The following is a 15,974-nucleotide window of genomic DNA, read 5'->3' as shown; positions in this document are numbered from 1 at the left end:
CTAAAGATCAAGAGGTGCAGTCACTTTTTCAACCCAAACTAATTGATCCGTTTTCTGTCCCACACATAATTAGCAATAATAAAGTTTTTTTTTTCTTAAACTCCAAATGATTTTTGTAAATTATTCGCAAATATCTTTTTGAGAACGTCGTATAACATTTTAGTACCTCTACAAACCGATGACAGGGGGATAAAACTACTCATAGGAGGGAAGAGCGGCTGACATTAAATCACATTATTTAAAGCGCTTCAATATAATTAGCTTATTGTCAAATACATTCTATAAAAAGCCTGACTCGAACCTGTTGATCCTGAAACAATACAAAACAGACAATTGTTTATAAAATGACGCTGACAGCCTTGCGTGCCTCGAGGATAGTGCTGCCATCTGATTGGCTGAGAGCTTAGAGCTCAAAGTCCGTGCAGGTGTTTTCAGGTCCTCGCGCTTACCTCGCGCACAATTGAAAGCGAGCCTGAGGATGACTGTCCCACCTGTGGGCTGCGCGAGGACTGAGACAGGTAGGCATCATTACCACTTAATGGCAAACATCACTGTATTAGCTGACTGTTGTCATGCATGCGTGTATGTAGGTAAAGAATTTAGTTCATTAATAGATTGAATTAAATTCATGAAATAAACTAAATGTTTCAAACCACTTTAAGCGATTTCTGCTTAGAATATTTTACTCTGTTGACAGTTCAAGTGACAATCAGGTCACTACTTAGGTTTTAGCTATATCAAAGTTTTACATTTTTAGGCTCTTACTGATCAGTGGATGTTCTAATGAATATTGTAGCACACATTATGAAAGAGTGCAAAAATGAACTTAGGCCCTAATTAAAACTTAGATACAGATTTATTGCTGCCCTGGGAAAACAAAAACGGTTGATGTTGCTTATTACATAACTTCCTTGAGGCAGTTAAATTTATTGCTGTATTTTCTGGCTCATTGAACATTATGGTGGTAGCCATATCCTAGCTTTGTGGGTAATAAAAGTATCTGTGTCGAGATAAAGGCTTGGTGAATTACATTTTTACAATGCAAATGAATTAAACAAAAAAAAAGTCATAACTCTATGGTAATAATTTAGAAAACATGTGATTACCAAAAATTCAATTTAGTGAGGAGTTTTTGGGTATTTGCCACAGGTTACGTCAAACTAAACCTTATCAACATATCAACAACTCTGTATTGTTAAGAATTATACATTGAACTATATCTACAGTAGTACAGATAAGCCCCTGTACCTACTTATGTGGCAATAGGGCCTTGGAAGTTTTACAGAGTTGGATTGACATACCAAAACTTGCACAGTGAACACAAATGCTTTTGTGCCTTCAATGTTTTTGTGGGTCTGTCCTGCTGCCCTTGCCTCAGGTGTTGAAATGTATCCCAAGGTTTGTTGGTGAGTGTTGCCAGATTCATACTGAAGGGGCTTTTACACTAAATCTGCAGCACTATCTGGGAAACAGCAACATTAAAGCACATCTTTATCTTAAAATGGCAATGCTCTGCTAAAGATCTAACACATCTTAACAGTAGTCTTTCATGCCCACCGTTTACACTAAAAAGGATTAAGATAATAGCATGTATAAACTGGATATGGAATAGCTCTAAGAAGACCATTACTGCCACCCTCCACTTCCTCTGAAACTGATCCACTAAAGTAAGATTAGGAGTGCCATGTGTGCTGTAATCCAAGTCACATGCTCTGGGCAGGACAGGAGCTATCTGTCAAACACTAAGGTATGATAGCCTGGTATTCTTTGAAATTGGGGTTTTATGGCTGGAAATTTTCTGTGCATGTGAGTCACTCCAGTGTTGCAGAAAATATTTACTCTAGAGAAAATAGAGACAACTTTCAGTGAAACTGGAAAAGGAAACACATTTAAACAGTCTAAGACTAAACACGTTGTGGGCAGACTGACAATATGTAATGTTTAAGCATAAACCCAAGATTATATTTTGGATGCTACTTTAGTTAATCTTGCAGGCAGGCAATGATTATTATCATAAAGAGTCGGAGTCCTTTACAAGTTAAAGTAAAGTACGTTATCAAACAATAATAAAATAATAACACCAACTACAAGAGCAATTTAAAATCGGTCACAAGCCTCACTTTACTTTATGATCTCCCTGACATGTCATTTCACATTTTAAAACTTTTATGTAATCTTAAAATAAAAGACTATGCCCAACTTTGGGAGCTGTTCAACTCTAAAAGTCAGTCCAGCATAATCAAGATGATTTTAAAATCCAAGATTGCTGCTCTGCACGTACTGTTTAAAAAATAATTCACGTGATTTTCATATTTACTACCAGGTTTAATACCAGTCACAGTTCATTAATTATTAATTAATATTTTTACAGTTCTGCAATCTTTAAAAGCAAGAGTCAATACAGTAAAACAGCAGTGTTATTTGAGTGACTGATGACCCGGTGGATTACCTTTGTTTCAACAACAATAAGATTAGTTGTGGCTAAGTATTTTTGTCAGCTTCTTTTATTCAATCAGTGCTACATATGTGTTGATACTATCAAATTCTAAATAAAGTCAAAAATTTTAAAAGTGTGCCATAAACCAATAGCTGTTCCTGTGCACAATAATGTTTTTAAAGCAGTATCAATCATTTGAAAAAAAAAAAAACATTTATTAATTAGCTGAAGAGAAAAGGAGCCCCATGATTTTAGAGTTATACGTGCATTTCAAATATTTAGTCAAAAAAGTCCAATGCAAATGCAGACATGGAACTGGGGAGCAAAAGCTGTTGATTAGTTTTTTTAATATCTTAATTCTTTTCTGCCTTTAACTATAGTCTGTGTTGCTTTATTTTACAACTCTTTCTGTTTATGAGTCAATTATTCACAGTTTCAGGATATGACATTGATTTGTTTTATGCTATTATTCTTTTTAGAGCAAAGCAGATGATGAATCAATGTATTAATGTATTAATTAGGGCAAACCAACATTTACAATGAGTGCATATTTCCCTTTGTTTCCTTGAAAAGATCTTTAAATTAATCATTATATAGCAGCGGTTGTGAAACTGCACAATGCTTGCACAATTTTTCAGGTCAGCAGATAAGAAAGGTAAGTCAGTCTTAGAGGAAGACAAGAATAAGAAGTCTGCAGTAATGAACTTGAGTAACATCTTATAAATGGCCTCACTGTGGTTTTACGTCTACCACACTATAGGGTTCAATTTCAGATACACAGCAGCAAACCTGAATTATTTTCCACACAACATCTATATCTTATGAGGATGGAAGCTGTAAACAGTATGCAGTTTTAATGTGCAGTCTTAATTTGTTGACTATTACAGAAGAAAAAAAAAATCAATGTCACAGATATTTACATTAGATATGATTAGAACTGTCATCGCATGTCTTTAACAAATAATGACAGATTAAAAACAATTTTACATAGCTGTCTCTCAGCAAATCTTATTTGCATGAATACATTTTGTAGTTGCCTTGTTCACGTTCTTGATTTAAACTCTTTCAACAGATGAAAACCACATTGTGTGCCACTGACTAAAATGCCCAAAAGCGATACCTGGCCAGGTGGGACTGAATCAGCAACAATGAATGGCATGGACAGTGCTGGCAGCTGCGACAGCGTTGTCAGCGCAAACTCTGGCTTTGTAAGTTTTGCCTCCAAAACCTAAAAATCTTTGTGCTAATTTTTCAAAGCACCTAGAAATATAAAGACCACAGTGTTACATAATGTCTTTGGGTTTTTTTAGTGTTTGTTGTTTTGTACTTGAGGTTTATTATCTTTAGGTCATATTATGTTTGCTTCATGAGTTCATTTGTGTTTCAGAGTGAAGATAGTCTAGAGCATCTTTCTGCAGAAGAGAAGGCCTGCTTAATGTTTTTGGAGGAGACTATTGAGTCTTTGGAAAATGAAGACGATAGTGGACTCTCACATGATGAACCTGAACAACTTCCCGCCTATGGAAACATTTCAGCCAAACTGGCTGACCTCTCTCACTCTCTGGGCAAAAGCAATATCAACAGTGAGCTCATTTTTTAGAACATGTTAGATTACGATTCGGTTTTAACAGAGTCCTCTAACAAAGGAAAGTTTGTATTTTGGGTGTAAAACCTGTACTTGTTTGTATTTCAGGCTCACAGAAACCAAGCAACCAACCCATCAAGAAAAATGTTGACACCAAACACATGCAGAGCTACCTTATTCCAACACCTCTTGTTGTGGCGAGTGGTTCTCAGTGTTCTGTTCCCAGTACCAAATCACTCACCCCTGTAGACAAAACAGCATCTCCTAAGTCTCAGTTCAGATTCAAGCCAGCTCCCAGTCACAACGAGAAACGTACTGCTCCCCCAGTACCTTCAGGGGTTAATGTGATACCGCCTTCCACGAAACCCAGAGAAAACTCAGCCAAGCCAGCTGAAGGCCCTTTAACAAGAGGACCTCTATCTTATGATGCATTAGTTCATTTACGGAGAAATGCCTCCCAGAAGAAGACGCCTTTATGTCCAACAGTTGATCACACTATAGACTTGGACAGACAATGTCCACCACCACTGGAAGTTTCAAAATTGGGAAATGTCACAAAACCTGATAAATCCCTCTCAGACATGAACAAGCCCAAGGTAGTACCTCCTGTTGTGCCCCCAAAACCTAAAAAAATGTCTGCCAATATATATCCAAAAATTCAAAATGAATCCCTAACAGCAGACCTTTCAGAAAGTGTCAAACAAGCAACAAATCCTGAGGTTGTGAGGCTGGAAGCTTTGCAGAAGCTCGGCCTCCTGAAAGGACACGAGCACGAGGATGGAGCAAAACCTCTCTCTAAAAAACCTGCAAGAGATCCATCAGACCCAACAAGAAACGCATTGTTCTGTTCCTCTCAAGAGACAGCAGAACCCAAGAACAGGCCTCTGAAGAACAGTGCTAGCGTCCATCAGCCATCCAAGGAAGAACAACAGCCTGTTTTATTATTACATGTTCAATCTCAATCCAGTGGGTTGAAGACAGAAGGTTTGGAGCACTCCGCTAAACAAGACGACTACAAAAACAAGGGAAAGCATCCACGGCACAAATTTTATGGCAAGTCAACAAAAACTGCCACCACATCTCAGTCTTCATCCGACACCCCTGTAGACTCAGTGGGTTACACTGCGATGATGGTTCCTGGAGTGGGATCAGATCGAAAAGAGGCTCTCCGAAAACTAGGCCTGCTAAAGAGATAAACCTTGCATATAGCTTGAGTGTGTCTAACGTAAAGGATTTATGGGCGTTTGAGTATTACATGGAAACTTTGAGCATTCCAACTCTTTACAATATAAGACTCATTCGTAAAGAGAACATTTAGTTAAGTTCCAAAACTCATTCAAAATATGCCTTGCACATTTCAAACCGAGTCATATACAGAAACCCAGTTTCTGTATATTTTTCTCAAGATAATGTTATCTAAATCAAAAATATGTATGAATTATAATTTTCAGCTTGATGCAGCACAAAATGAGGCAACCAAAAACTAAATCAGCCTAATTGTGAGTAAGGAGCATTGCCCTAACTGACGATTATTGATTGTTCACTTTTCACAGATGTGCCTGAAGAAGAGCTGTTGCAGCTTTTATTTGTTTTTGGGATTTTGTGAAGGACGATTTTGCAGTTGTTCATTAATTAACTGCAAAATGAATCCCAAATACTTGAATACCAAACAATGTTTTTCCGCATGCTTGAGTTACATCATCTAAGAGAAAGCTGAATTGTTCATGTTGGAATTGTACATTCCAATTACTGTTAAAAACCAATAAATGTATGTAAATGCTTTAATCCTCTGTGTTTTCCACAAATGCTTATGAAAATAAAGTTTGCACAGAATGTACCACATCTTGAAAGCCTTGTTTATTGTGCTCATTTCAGAACTGCATGTTATGTCCAACCAGACCACATACTTCAGGAAAAGTGAGAAACGGCAGAGCACATTTTGAGTTTTGCAGTGCAGCTAAAAAGCTGTTAACAAGGAAACTGTAATTTGATCAACTTAAAATGACCTGCAGGTTTTTTGACCTATAAATTATTTTTTTCTGAAACCGAAGAAGTTTGTTCTGTACTTTCATTACAGAACATCATCTAAAGTACTAATGTTACAGGCCACTCAGCCACTCACACAGCCTGCTCAGCTGTTCTTCTGTTATCCGATTATCTTGTGGACAACCCCCATGTGCTGCTGAAGATAATCTGTTTTCTCTGTTTTCCTGATACCCAACACATGGAACTCTTCTGACTGAACAGCTTGTGTATTAGCATTGAATAAAGTTTTAATAGTGGCTGGGTGTCTCCGTCTTTTATGTCTGAACAAAAGTTAGGCATCAAATTTTGAAACTGACACAGCTTTAGTGATATGAAACAATAGTTTAAAAAAAACAACTAGGAGTTTCCTTTGAAAAAAAAAAAGCCAAATCTGAACTCAACACAGAGTTCAGGAAGGACTAAGTTTATCAGTACGGAAAAAGAAGTGGGAATAAAGTGCATCTGCAATGTTAATGCAAGTGATAAAATATCCTCACTGGCCACTTTATTAGGAATGTATATGGAAATCCATCAATACCACACTGACAACTCAATGTATTTAGACAAACAGAGCATCAGAATGAGAAAAAAAGAGGATTACAGTGACCAAGAGTTGTGTGGACAAAAATGTCTAGTAGCCTTCCTATCAGCTTAAACCAGTCTGCCCATTTCTCCTCCGACCTCTGATATCAACAGGAACTCAAATATAACAATTATTATAATGAAAGTATGCTGAATAATATCTCTGAACATTAAACCCTGAAGCAGATGAGCAGCAGACACTGGGGGTGTGCTACTAGTGTGTCAAAATGGACTAAGCATGCTATAAAAAATACAGTAAATCACAATGTAGCATAAATCCAGTTTAATCACAGTAATTCTGAGTGTGCATTTGCTGGGAGAGAGCAAAGGAGATATATCTATGTATCTATACGATGGCTCAGAGCTATTTCTTAATAGTTTTTGTTTCAACTAAATGGCACAAGTTACACTGTTAAAAATACAGCAAATTATATACTAAAGCAACTTAACTGAGCAAATCAAACTTTTAAGTAAATAGATAAATAAATCTGGGATTGTACTGTTACAATCCCAGATAAAAGATGCAAAAAAAGTAGGTTGCTAGCAATCAATATTTTATTTTATCCCAGTATACAAACTCTTTTGAGTCAAAATCAAATGTTTATGAGGTCAGCTTCCTGTTTGAAACGCCAAAGTCCCTTTATGTCCCTTCACTGTGAATGTGAGACTTGCTTTTTCTGCGCTTCGGCTTCCCGTTGGGCACCGAGACTTCCAGAGATTCTAGGCGAAAGGGCCGAGGCAGGACAGGGTCTGATCTGGTAGAGGGGTTCATACCGTTCACAGAATGGTAGCCTGCAGAACCAGTGGAAGAGAATGAGTGAAAGAAAAGGAGAGAAATGGAAGGAGAAGACAAAAGGAAGTAAAACGGGTAATAGTTACCTCTTTTTCACATTACGATGTATGTGTTCATTGTAAAGGTAAGAATAAATGTTCAATGAACCTTGATTTTCTAAATAAGCTGACATGGTTTAAGTAATATTGTAGCTTCATTACAATGTTAAAAAAAACACTCTCAGCTGTTAAATCATGGACAAACAAAAGAAAGTAACACTCTGCTTAAAAGTGACCTATTGTGCTTCCTTAAACAAGTCAGGATAGATCTTTGGGCTATACAAAATATTTTCATTAAATTTTTTTTACACAAAATAATTTTTAGATAATGAGATTTTGGTCTGGTCCATTCTGCCTATTTTGAGCTCTATTAAGAAAGAGACGGTCTTATGGTCTCTTGTCACTTTAAATCCAAATAAGCATTTGTAATAATAATTACAAATGCTTATTCTATTTGATGCCTATAGCTCTTTCTGTTGAAGTGGTTTTATTATTTTTATTGCTGTATCTTTTAATTGAGTTTTGAGAAAGGCTCCTATAAATAAAATGTATTGTTATAATTAAAACCAGCTGACCAAAAATGCTGGTGCTCAGCGTGAGTTGCTAGGTAACAGGGCTGAGATTGTCTGGGGTTGCTAGGTAACGGCACAGTGTCCATGGAATGTGACTCAACAATCAGGAGTTTTTTTTGATTTTCCAGATACCATAAAACATTAACTTACAGCCAAAAAGTGGCTGAGTAGATTTTTTAAGCTACTCAGCTTAAAAAATCTGTTTTTTGGTAGCAGTTGAGACCCAACTAGAAGTATAAAAACATGCTACATAAGAATTTAGCACAATCGGTTCCTTTTGCATTATTAATGTCTGCACTGATGATTGACTCACCATGTCCTTTAACAGCATCACCGCTCAGCAGCTGACTGGCTCTTTTTGACTTAAAGTAGTTGCTGGCAATATTCTCACTGTCTTTGCGATTTAGCATTTCTTTGTACCTGTCCTCTTCAACCTGTATATGTAAACATACACTTGTGTTTTAAAGTTTAATTAACAGTGTGTATTTGATGGCAAAGACGATCAATAAATTTACACACCGTAAGCGACTCTGCATGATCAGAACCTGAATCTCTGCGGGATGAAGGATTTGGAGTCACTGTTACAAAAAAGCAGAACAAGCAGAAAAAGAAGTCTTCAAAAAATGACGGAGTTCACACTTGGATTTAGTTTAAAAGTGTTTAAAAGTTTCACCACGCCACTGCATCATATTCCTTACCTGACGGCAGAGTTGTTTTTTGCACCATCACATCTGGCAGCTTCCAGGTGGAACTATCCTCATCCCAAACAGCTTCTTTCTTCACACGGTCCAGGTTGCTGTAGTTGCAGTCTCGGCGTACCAGTGGCACCATGCGCTCCAGCAGACAGTTCAGCAGCTGGCCTTCCCTCTCAAGCCGGCGGATGTTTGCCAGGTAATCGTTCCTCTCCAGTTCAAACTCCACCTGCAGGTCGCGAATCTCCAGTTTGGCTGCTTTCAACTGTTAGAACAAAATAATTTAATCTTGGCTTAGTCAAAAACAAACAAAAAAAAGAAGTATTTATCCAGTAAAAATAACATGTAAACTGTAGTATGTAGAATTTAATTTTGAACACAATAAAACAGTAAGAGCTCAAACAGCTCCAGGTTTGATTCCTTTTAAATTTCACAGAAGTTCTTCAGGTTCTGCACCTGAACCTACTGCCTTACCTTACCCTGGACTCTGGACAGTATCTGGCTTTTGGCATGAACTTCTTCCTGGATTGAATTGTACACTTTCAATAACACACTGTCACTCTCCTCACTGTCTTCTGAGAGTGCATTGATGAGCTGGGCTTTTCTCTGATCTGCGAACTTCTTCCTCTGCCGATGTCTCTGCTGTAACTCTTTGTTCCTGGCCTGCTCCCCTCCTATTACTTCCTGTTCTAGTTTCTGTAGTCTTGAACGATAAATGAAGAAATAAATCATCAGAACAACAGTACATTTGGTGCTTACCAAAAGTATTGTTGTGGTTAATATAAGAACTGCAACAATCAAAGTATTCATTTGGAATCCTATGTAATGAATCAACGCCTGCATATTAGTGAAGTGGAAAGAAGGAAATGTGATTTTAAAGATTTTTAGTTTTCAAACACACACACATATGCACGGCATGTGCACACACACACACACACACGCACGCACACACACACACACACACACACACATTTTTCTATTGATGTTTCTAACAAACTTCCAACACCTTCACACAACAGCTCTATTCATATTACACACAGCTGAAGTTTGCAGCACTAATTTACATAGTAAGTGGAAGTCTCCTAAAGGCAATTAGTTGAACCAGATTTTATTCAGGTGAACTAGGGATACTGAATATACATGCACGTCACACTTTTCAGGTTTTTTGTTTTTTGTTTTTTTTTTGGTGAATGATTTAGAAATTTGTGTGTATATATATATATATATATATATATATATATATATATATATATATATATATATATATATATATATATATATATATATATATATATATATATATATATATATCCCCTAGAACCCGACGGACCCACCGGTGGGTCCAGCTGCCACGTGAGCTCGGCTCGCTCTGTAAACAAAGGCTCCACGTGCCTTTAAATTCTTTTTTATTTTTTATTATCCGCTAAAAGAGGCTTTAATCTTTCAAAAACTATTCCGCATAAAGGTTTTGCCCAAAATGTTAAGTTTAAATTTATTTCTACCCCCTGAGGGTGTAAGAGGATATATATATATATATATATATATATATATATATATATATATATATATATATATATATATATATATATATATATATATTTTTTTTTTTTTTTTTTTTTTTTGCAATTCACACTTTTGCTGTGCTCTGTGCATATATACAGAGGCCTTGCTTGGACAAATATTAATAATTATCAATATAGAACACACAACATTTTGTAAATAAAGTGCAAAATATAAAATTTAAGATGAGAACACATACCTTTCCAGAACATGTTTCTGGTCCAGAGGCTCATTTGATTTGGTATCAGTTGAGTCTGTGAGCTCATTTCCAATTGGATTTTTTTGAGCGCTGACTGCAGCACATGACACATCAGGCTGCCTCAGCAATATGATGACACAGAAAAAAAAAAGGATTTATTGTAATGTGGGTTATTATTTTCTTTTTTTTTAATCCCTTTCAGAATTACATCTGGGCTTTTTATCATTTAGTCACATTAGAATGACCATACCTTTCCCAGTGAAGTACTTGTAGAGAGACTGATTTCATCAGTGTTGGGTGTGCTCTCTTTCTCTTCATCTACATCTTTGCAGTTGGAGCTTACTTATGTTGAAAAGGAGAAAAAGTTATTAAATTTAAATGTAGCAGAGGCATAGTAAGGAACATTATCATCCTCCTGTACAGATGTATTGTAAAAAGAACATGGAAGAAATGTTCCTTTTACCTTTCATAGGGTCAGAGCGCCCCCTGCTGGCTTTGGCCTTCTCCAGATTAGACAGCTTTGATTCATATGAGAGCTGCAGAGCAATAATGTTTGCCTGCAGCTTTGCTTTGGACTCCTGCTCTGCATTGTACTCGGCCCGCAATTTTGCCAGCTTTTCTTCGTACTCCTGTGGAGACAGTAGAAGAAGAGCCATCAATCAACTGGTTGTTGTGTAACGGCTACTTCAATGTGCATTGATATGTCGGTCTGGGAATCGTCTGTTTGCCTCTTTAATCTTGTCCTTTGTTTCATCAGCGTTGGGTGGCAACCTTGAAAGAGCATCTGCAGGCTGACTAGTCAGAAGAGCTGTAGAAAAATTTAAAGGAAAAGGCTAATTAAAAACAGACTGTCTCCTACAATCTTTATTTGATTACTTTTTATTATTATTCAATTTTAAAAACATGAACACAAAGTCTTGAAAAACTGTTTAACTTCTTACACACATTTTAATAGCAAACAAAAATAAGCCTTTTTTTTCTGTCACCGCATGGTGGTTGTAGTGTGATGTATGGAGTGGTATAGTCAAATTCTGGATTAAATCCATATAAGAGGACTTTAAGCATTAAACTTTAATTGATATAAAAATTTAACGATCTGAAACATTTAATTGTAACAAAAAAAAAAAAACTTTACAAGGCACGACAGCTCTGTAATACGGCTAGCTTTACATTAAAGGTCAGAGATACCTAGCTGGCCTGTGATGAGGGCCCGTAACTTCTTGATCTCCTCCTGATACTCTCGCAGCAGAGCATCCTTGGGGTCTTCGTTGATTCGAGGTCTGTTCTGGATGCTCTTGGCCCGGTTTGCATAGCGCAGAGTGCTCAGGCTCTCCTCATAGTTGTTATCAGCAGGTGAGAGGCAGGCGATCATCAATGTCCGTGTGTTTCCTCCCAGAGAGTCCTGCAGCAGTCTGGTCAGCTTGGAGTCCCGGTATGGGATGTGCTTGGAGCGGCCGACCACCAGGGCAGAGATGACATTGCCCAGAGCTGAGAGGGAGAGATTGATCTTTGTGGCCTCACGGAGTCGCTCTCCGGTGGCACCGGTTTTGGACTGACGCTCACTTCCTGCCAGATCTACAAGGTTAAGTTTGCCTGCTCGTATATGATCTTGACCGGCTGCATCTGAATATTTGGTTGATTAAAAAAAAAAAAAAAACAGAAAAAGTTATCTGTCCTCAAGCAATAAACCAAAATAAAATAAACTAGTGAAGCAACTTTAAAATCATGCCACAGCATAGAAAAATAAATGTTTAAGAACAGCAAAGTAAGATCAAAATAGCACAAATGAGACAGGGCTTAGTCAAAGTCTCTGTATAAATGATTGTATGTTTACCAGTGTTGCAGATCTCCAAATGGATGGTGAAGATGGAGTGGGAGCGGGAGGAGTCTTTATTCATCAGCGTGCAAGCCACTGCCCGGTTCTTCCAGCCTTGCTCCATGATTCTTTCACATTCCCCTACGCTGTGCACCGTGTGCATGGTGAGGTCCTGCACAAACACCCCACACTCCGGGTGCTCTTTCAGCTAGCCATTCAAACAGCGTAATAAAAACACACACTTAATGCAATTCCATTATCCTCTTAAAACACCTTGACCTCTTCAAAAAACTTCAGTTCACATTACTATGGTAACATGAGCAGTAAGTGTTGTGCATAGATATCAAGATACAAATAAGCAAATTGATTATAATTATAAGTACATGTACGTGAATTAGAATATCACCAGAATTTTATTTCAGGGATTGTTTTAAAAATGAGATCATTTGATGATTATCTCTTAATAATTTGGCAGAAATCCAGTAAAAAATTAAAATATATACGTATATTATAATAAAAAAAAAATTTGGGCCTACTGAAAAGTATCCTTGAATGAATTATTGAGTAGGTGTTTTTCATAGCATGGAGGTCATTAACAAATGAAATGGAATGAGAAATAAATCTAATTTTTAAAAAATGTTAAATTGACTTTAGTTTATAAAAAGCACTTTGCACCATTACACAGCAGTTCAATCCTTAATTAGCTGCAGGTCAGATATTTTTAATATTGCAATTGGTTCAGGAAACGCTAATATGAGGAACAGATGATGTGGGTAAGATTTAACTTTAACTAGCTTTGCTTCACAATCACAATGTGGATATTTTAGATGCTTCCGCACTGCATTTTTAAGTGCATTTTTCCTTCCATTCAGCTTTCCAATAACATATTTGAATACAGATCTTTTAAAATAACCAGCTTCTACAACAGCATTTTTACCCTGCTAGTGGATGGTGTCAGTGACTGTCTGCTGGATAATGTTAAGTCAGCAATCTTCCCAATGACAGCATAGGCATAATAACATGATCACACTTTAGATTGCACTTTAGTTGTAGAAATGTCTCCTTTCTTCTTATTGATCTGATATAAAAATTTTTTGAGAAACTGGATTTTGGCTTTTTATTTTGTGTAAAAAATAACCATCACAACAGGAATAAATGCTTGAAATATATGCAATACATATAATTAATTAAATATATTTAATTTGTTAAAAAAACAAAACAAAACAAAAAAACAAAGACTAACCTCATGTTTCTGTTTGGTGTTACTTCCCAAAAGGTCTCTTACTTCCTCATTGTAAATCTCCAGGTACGAGGCCCTCACAAGGAATTTTGTGTTTTCAGCACACTATATTGCACACAAATATTAAGCACAGTTACTCTTCCTAAGCAAACACAGCTTAGGCAAGTCTGGGCAATAACTATAACTAAGTGTGCTTCATACGTGCCCAGTGCCCCTGTTTGTTGTTTTAGAAAAGACTAAAACAACAAATTAAATCTGAGACATAGCTGGAAAAAAAAAAGGGGGGGGGGTAGGGAGATTACTGTCATACCTGAATGCTCTCAAAAATGTGTTCGAAAGCTCGTGGTATTACACCTTTCTGAGTTGCAGGTTCAGACACCCCCTGCATGGTGAAAGATTTTCCACTTCCAGTTTGCCCGTAGGCAAAAACCGTGCCATTGTATCCCTCAGTAACACCCTGCATAAATACATCTGTGTTAAAAGATCAAAACACAGTTGCAACTTCGATGCAATCATAAGGTAAGGTGACTGAGAGGGTCAAGTAACAACCATTTGACCTACATAAGGCTGATTATTCATTATTCATTTATTTATAGCTGCTTACCTCAATCAAAGGATAGGCAATCTCGTTGTACAGCTGCTCAGTAGTTTGATTAATGTAGTAGGTTCCATCAAAAGTGAACTGTTTGGGTGGCTCCTCCACTGCCCCGGGCTTTTCAATGAAGCACTGGCACCGGTGGACATCCATGGACAGAACCATCTTACAGCCGAGAGTCTTCTCCCTGTCATCCAGCGGCCTGCACCTCACCACGACCTTCACTGACTCTGAACCCATAGCTTAACATCCACCTCACAGCAGGTGACAATGGGGTTAGAAACAGTTATTGCTAACTGAGGACAAGCTTAGGTCTTATGAAAAGATACTTAATAAAAGTCAGAAGCAACAAGACTCAACGACTAACTGCTAGAAGAATTATATTAACAATTTTCTTCCCGACATAGAGGTTAGCAAATACAGAATACAGAAATATTTATGCATCTGCTGACCGCCAGAAACAGTGTTGGATCCCACTGCTTCTACGTCTCGGGTCTTCTTCTCTTGGTAGCGTTCTAACGTTACCTAGCAACCTTAAAGGCCCAATCCGAGTCAAAGCGGCCGAAACTGGCGGCCATCTTGGAAAGGAAGAAAACTAAAGGACACAAACCTGTAAGTTCCGAGTATTATTCTTTTTTTTTTTAAAACTTCAAGAAGCCTAACAATACTTTAAAATTCATTTTATAACTTTTTTTTTATTTTTTTAGTTTTTAGAAATCTTAGACGTTCTCTCAATGTTCCTTTTCTTCTTTCCCTGGAATTGCTGAAAGGCAATGAGACAGTTAATTAGAAATGATTTTTGCCTTGATTTCTTTTTAATACAAAATTGAAGCTCAGCTATTTGTTGGTTGTTTTTGGTGTGATAATGAGTGGTACAAATTTCAGAAACCCTACACATAAAAAAATAATAATTTGACCTATGTAGGTTTTTCATGAAAAATATTACATTAAGAAAAACATCTGGGGTAATTTAAGAACATTTGAGAAGCTGCTTAATACCAAGCATATTAATCACGAAAATAATTTCTACCAGTTTGTGGGGATATTGTAATTACTGATATTCCAACCTTTGCAGCAATTTAAGAAAGTGAATCACTTAGCTGAAATATTTTTTGGGGGGATTGTTTTTGGTTGATCAAGTTCATCACTGCATAACAGATTTGTACAACTAATGACAAAAACCATGAATAAAAAATGGACCATGAGTTTGTATGTTTTTAAAGAAACCTTATAAGTAATTTCTAAAAGGAATTTCAATTTTCAGTTTCAATTCAAACAGTTTGGAGGAAGTGAATCACTTACTCCAAATGCTTAGAGAAAGTAAACTATTAGAATTATGAATAAATTAAAATCTGACTATTCTGGTTTTATGTAATTTGTGGGAAATTTTAAATGTCAATCTAAGTTGCAAATAAACAAATAGGAACTGCTTTGAGGGGATGTGCAGCAAATACCACAATGCAAATCAAGAGACTCACTGTTGGAAACATATCTAACTTAATAATATGGCAGCAATGCTCACAAATGAGCATTAATGAAAAACTCATTGATCTTTTGAAGATTTAGCTTAATCTGAAGTATTTATATGCATTGAAACAAGAGATCAAAATGACTATTCTTTTATAATTTGCTTCTCAGAGAGAAAAAAAACCCAGAAAAATTATTTACGGCATCAAAAAAATTAAGCTGTCTTATCTTACTGTTGTAAATGTAACCCAATGCTTTTTTGTCAAACATTAAAAAAGAAAATGCAACATTGAATTATAATCCAATGTTGAGTAAAATGTTGCATTTAATTCATGTAATTCAAGGCTAAAAGTGGAACCATAAATGATAGCAC

The 15,974-nt window shown here is 36.6% G+C and overlaps 2 protein-coding genes across 2 annotated transcripts; one reads left to right on the top strand and one right to left on the bottom strand.

Moving 5' to 3' along the window:
- The first annotated feature begins 386 nt into the window (after positions 1–386).
- On the top strand, positions 387–5,864 carry zgc:158258 (uncharacterized). The gene is made up of 4 exons (XM_014988220.2): positions 387–518; positions 3,510–3,645; positions 3,825–4,020; positions 4,131–5,864. Exons 2-4 carry the CDS (start codon positions 3,541–3,543, stop codon positions 5,216–5,218), a joined length of 1,389 nt encoding a protein of 462 aa, XP_014843706.2. The 5' UTR covers positions 387–518; positions 3,510–3,540; the 3' UTR covers positions 5,219–5,864.
- A 1,031-nt stretch (positions 5,865–6,895) lies between these two features.
- On the bottom strand, positions 6,896–15,593 carry kif17 (kinesin family member 17). Its single transcript, XM_088005785.1, has 15 exons — positions 14,144–15,593; positions 13,850–13,996; positions 13,543–13,644; positions 12,318–12,507; positions 11,672–12,106; positions 11,212–11,291; positions 10,947–11,112; positions 10,734–10,825; positions 10,484–10,599; positions 9,199–9,427; positions 8,731–8,989; positions 8,552–8,610; positions 8,346–8,466; positions 8,028–8,030; positions 6,896–7,421 (listed from the first exon to the last, which is right to left on the bottom strand). The coding sequence occupies exons 1-15, from the start codon at positions 14,372–14,374 to the stop codon at positions 7,270–7,272; spliced, it is 2,382 nt and encodes a 793-aa protein (XP_087861911.1). The 5' UTR covers positions 14,375–15,593; the 3' UTR covers positions 6,896–7,269.
- Between the last annotated feature and the right edge of the window lie 381 nt (positions 15,594–15,974).

Source organism: Poecilia mexicana, unplaced genomic scaffold (genome assembly GCF_051168715.1).
Source record: "Poecilia mexicana isolate PSO_F unplaced genomic scaffold, ASM5116871v1 scaffold_5, whole genome shotgun sequence".
Lineage (NCBI taxonomy): Eukaryota > Metazoa > Chordata > Actinopteri > Cyprinodontiformes > Poeciliidae > Poecilia > Poecilia mexicana.
Note: the sequence above shows the minus strand (reverse complement) of the source record. Positions and strands in the feature narration are given on the sequence as shown.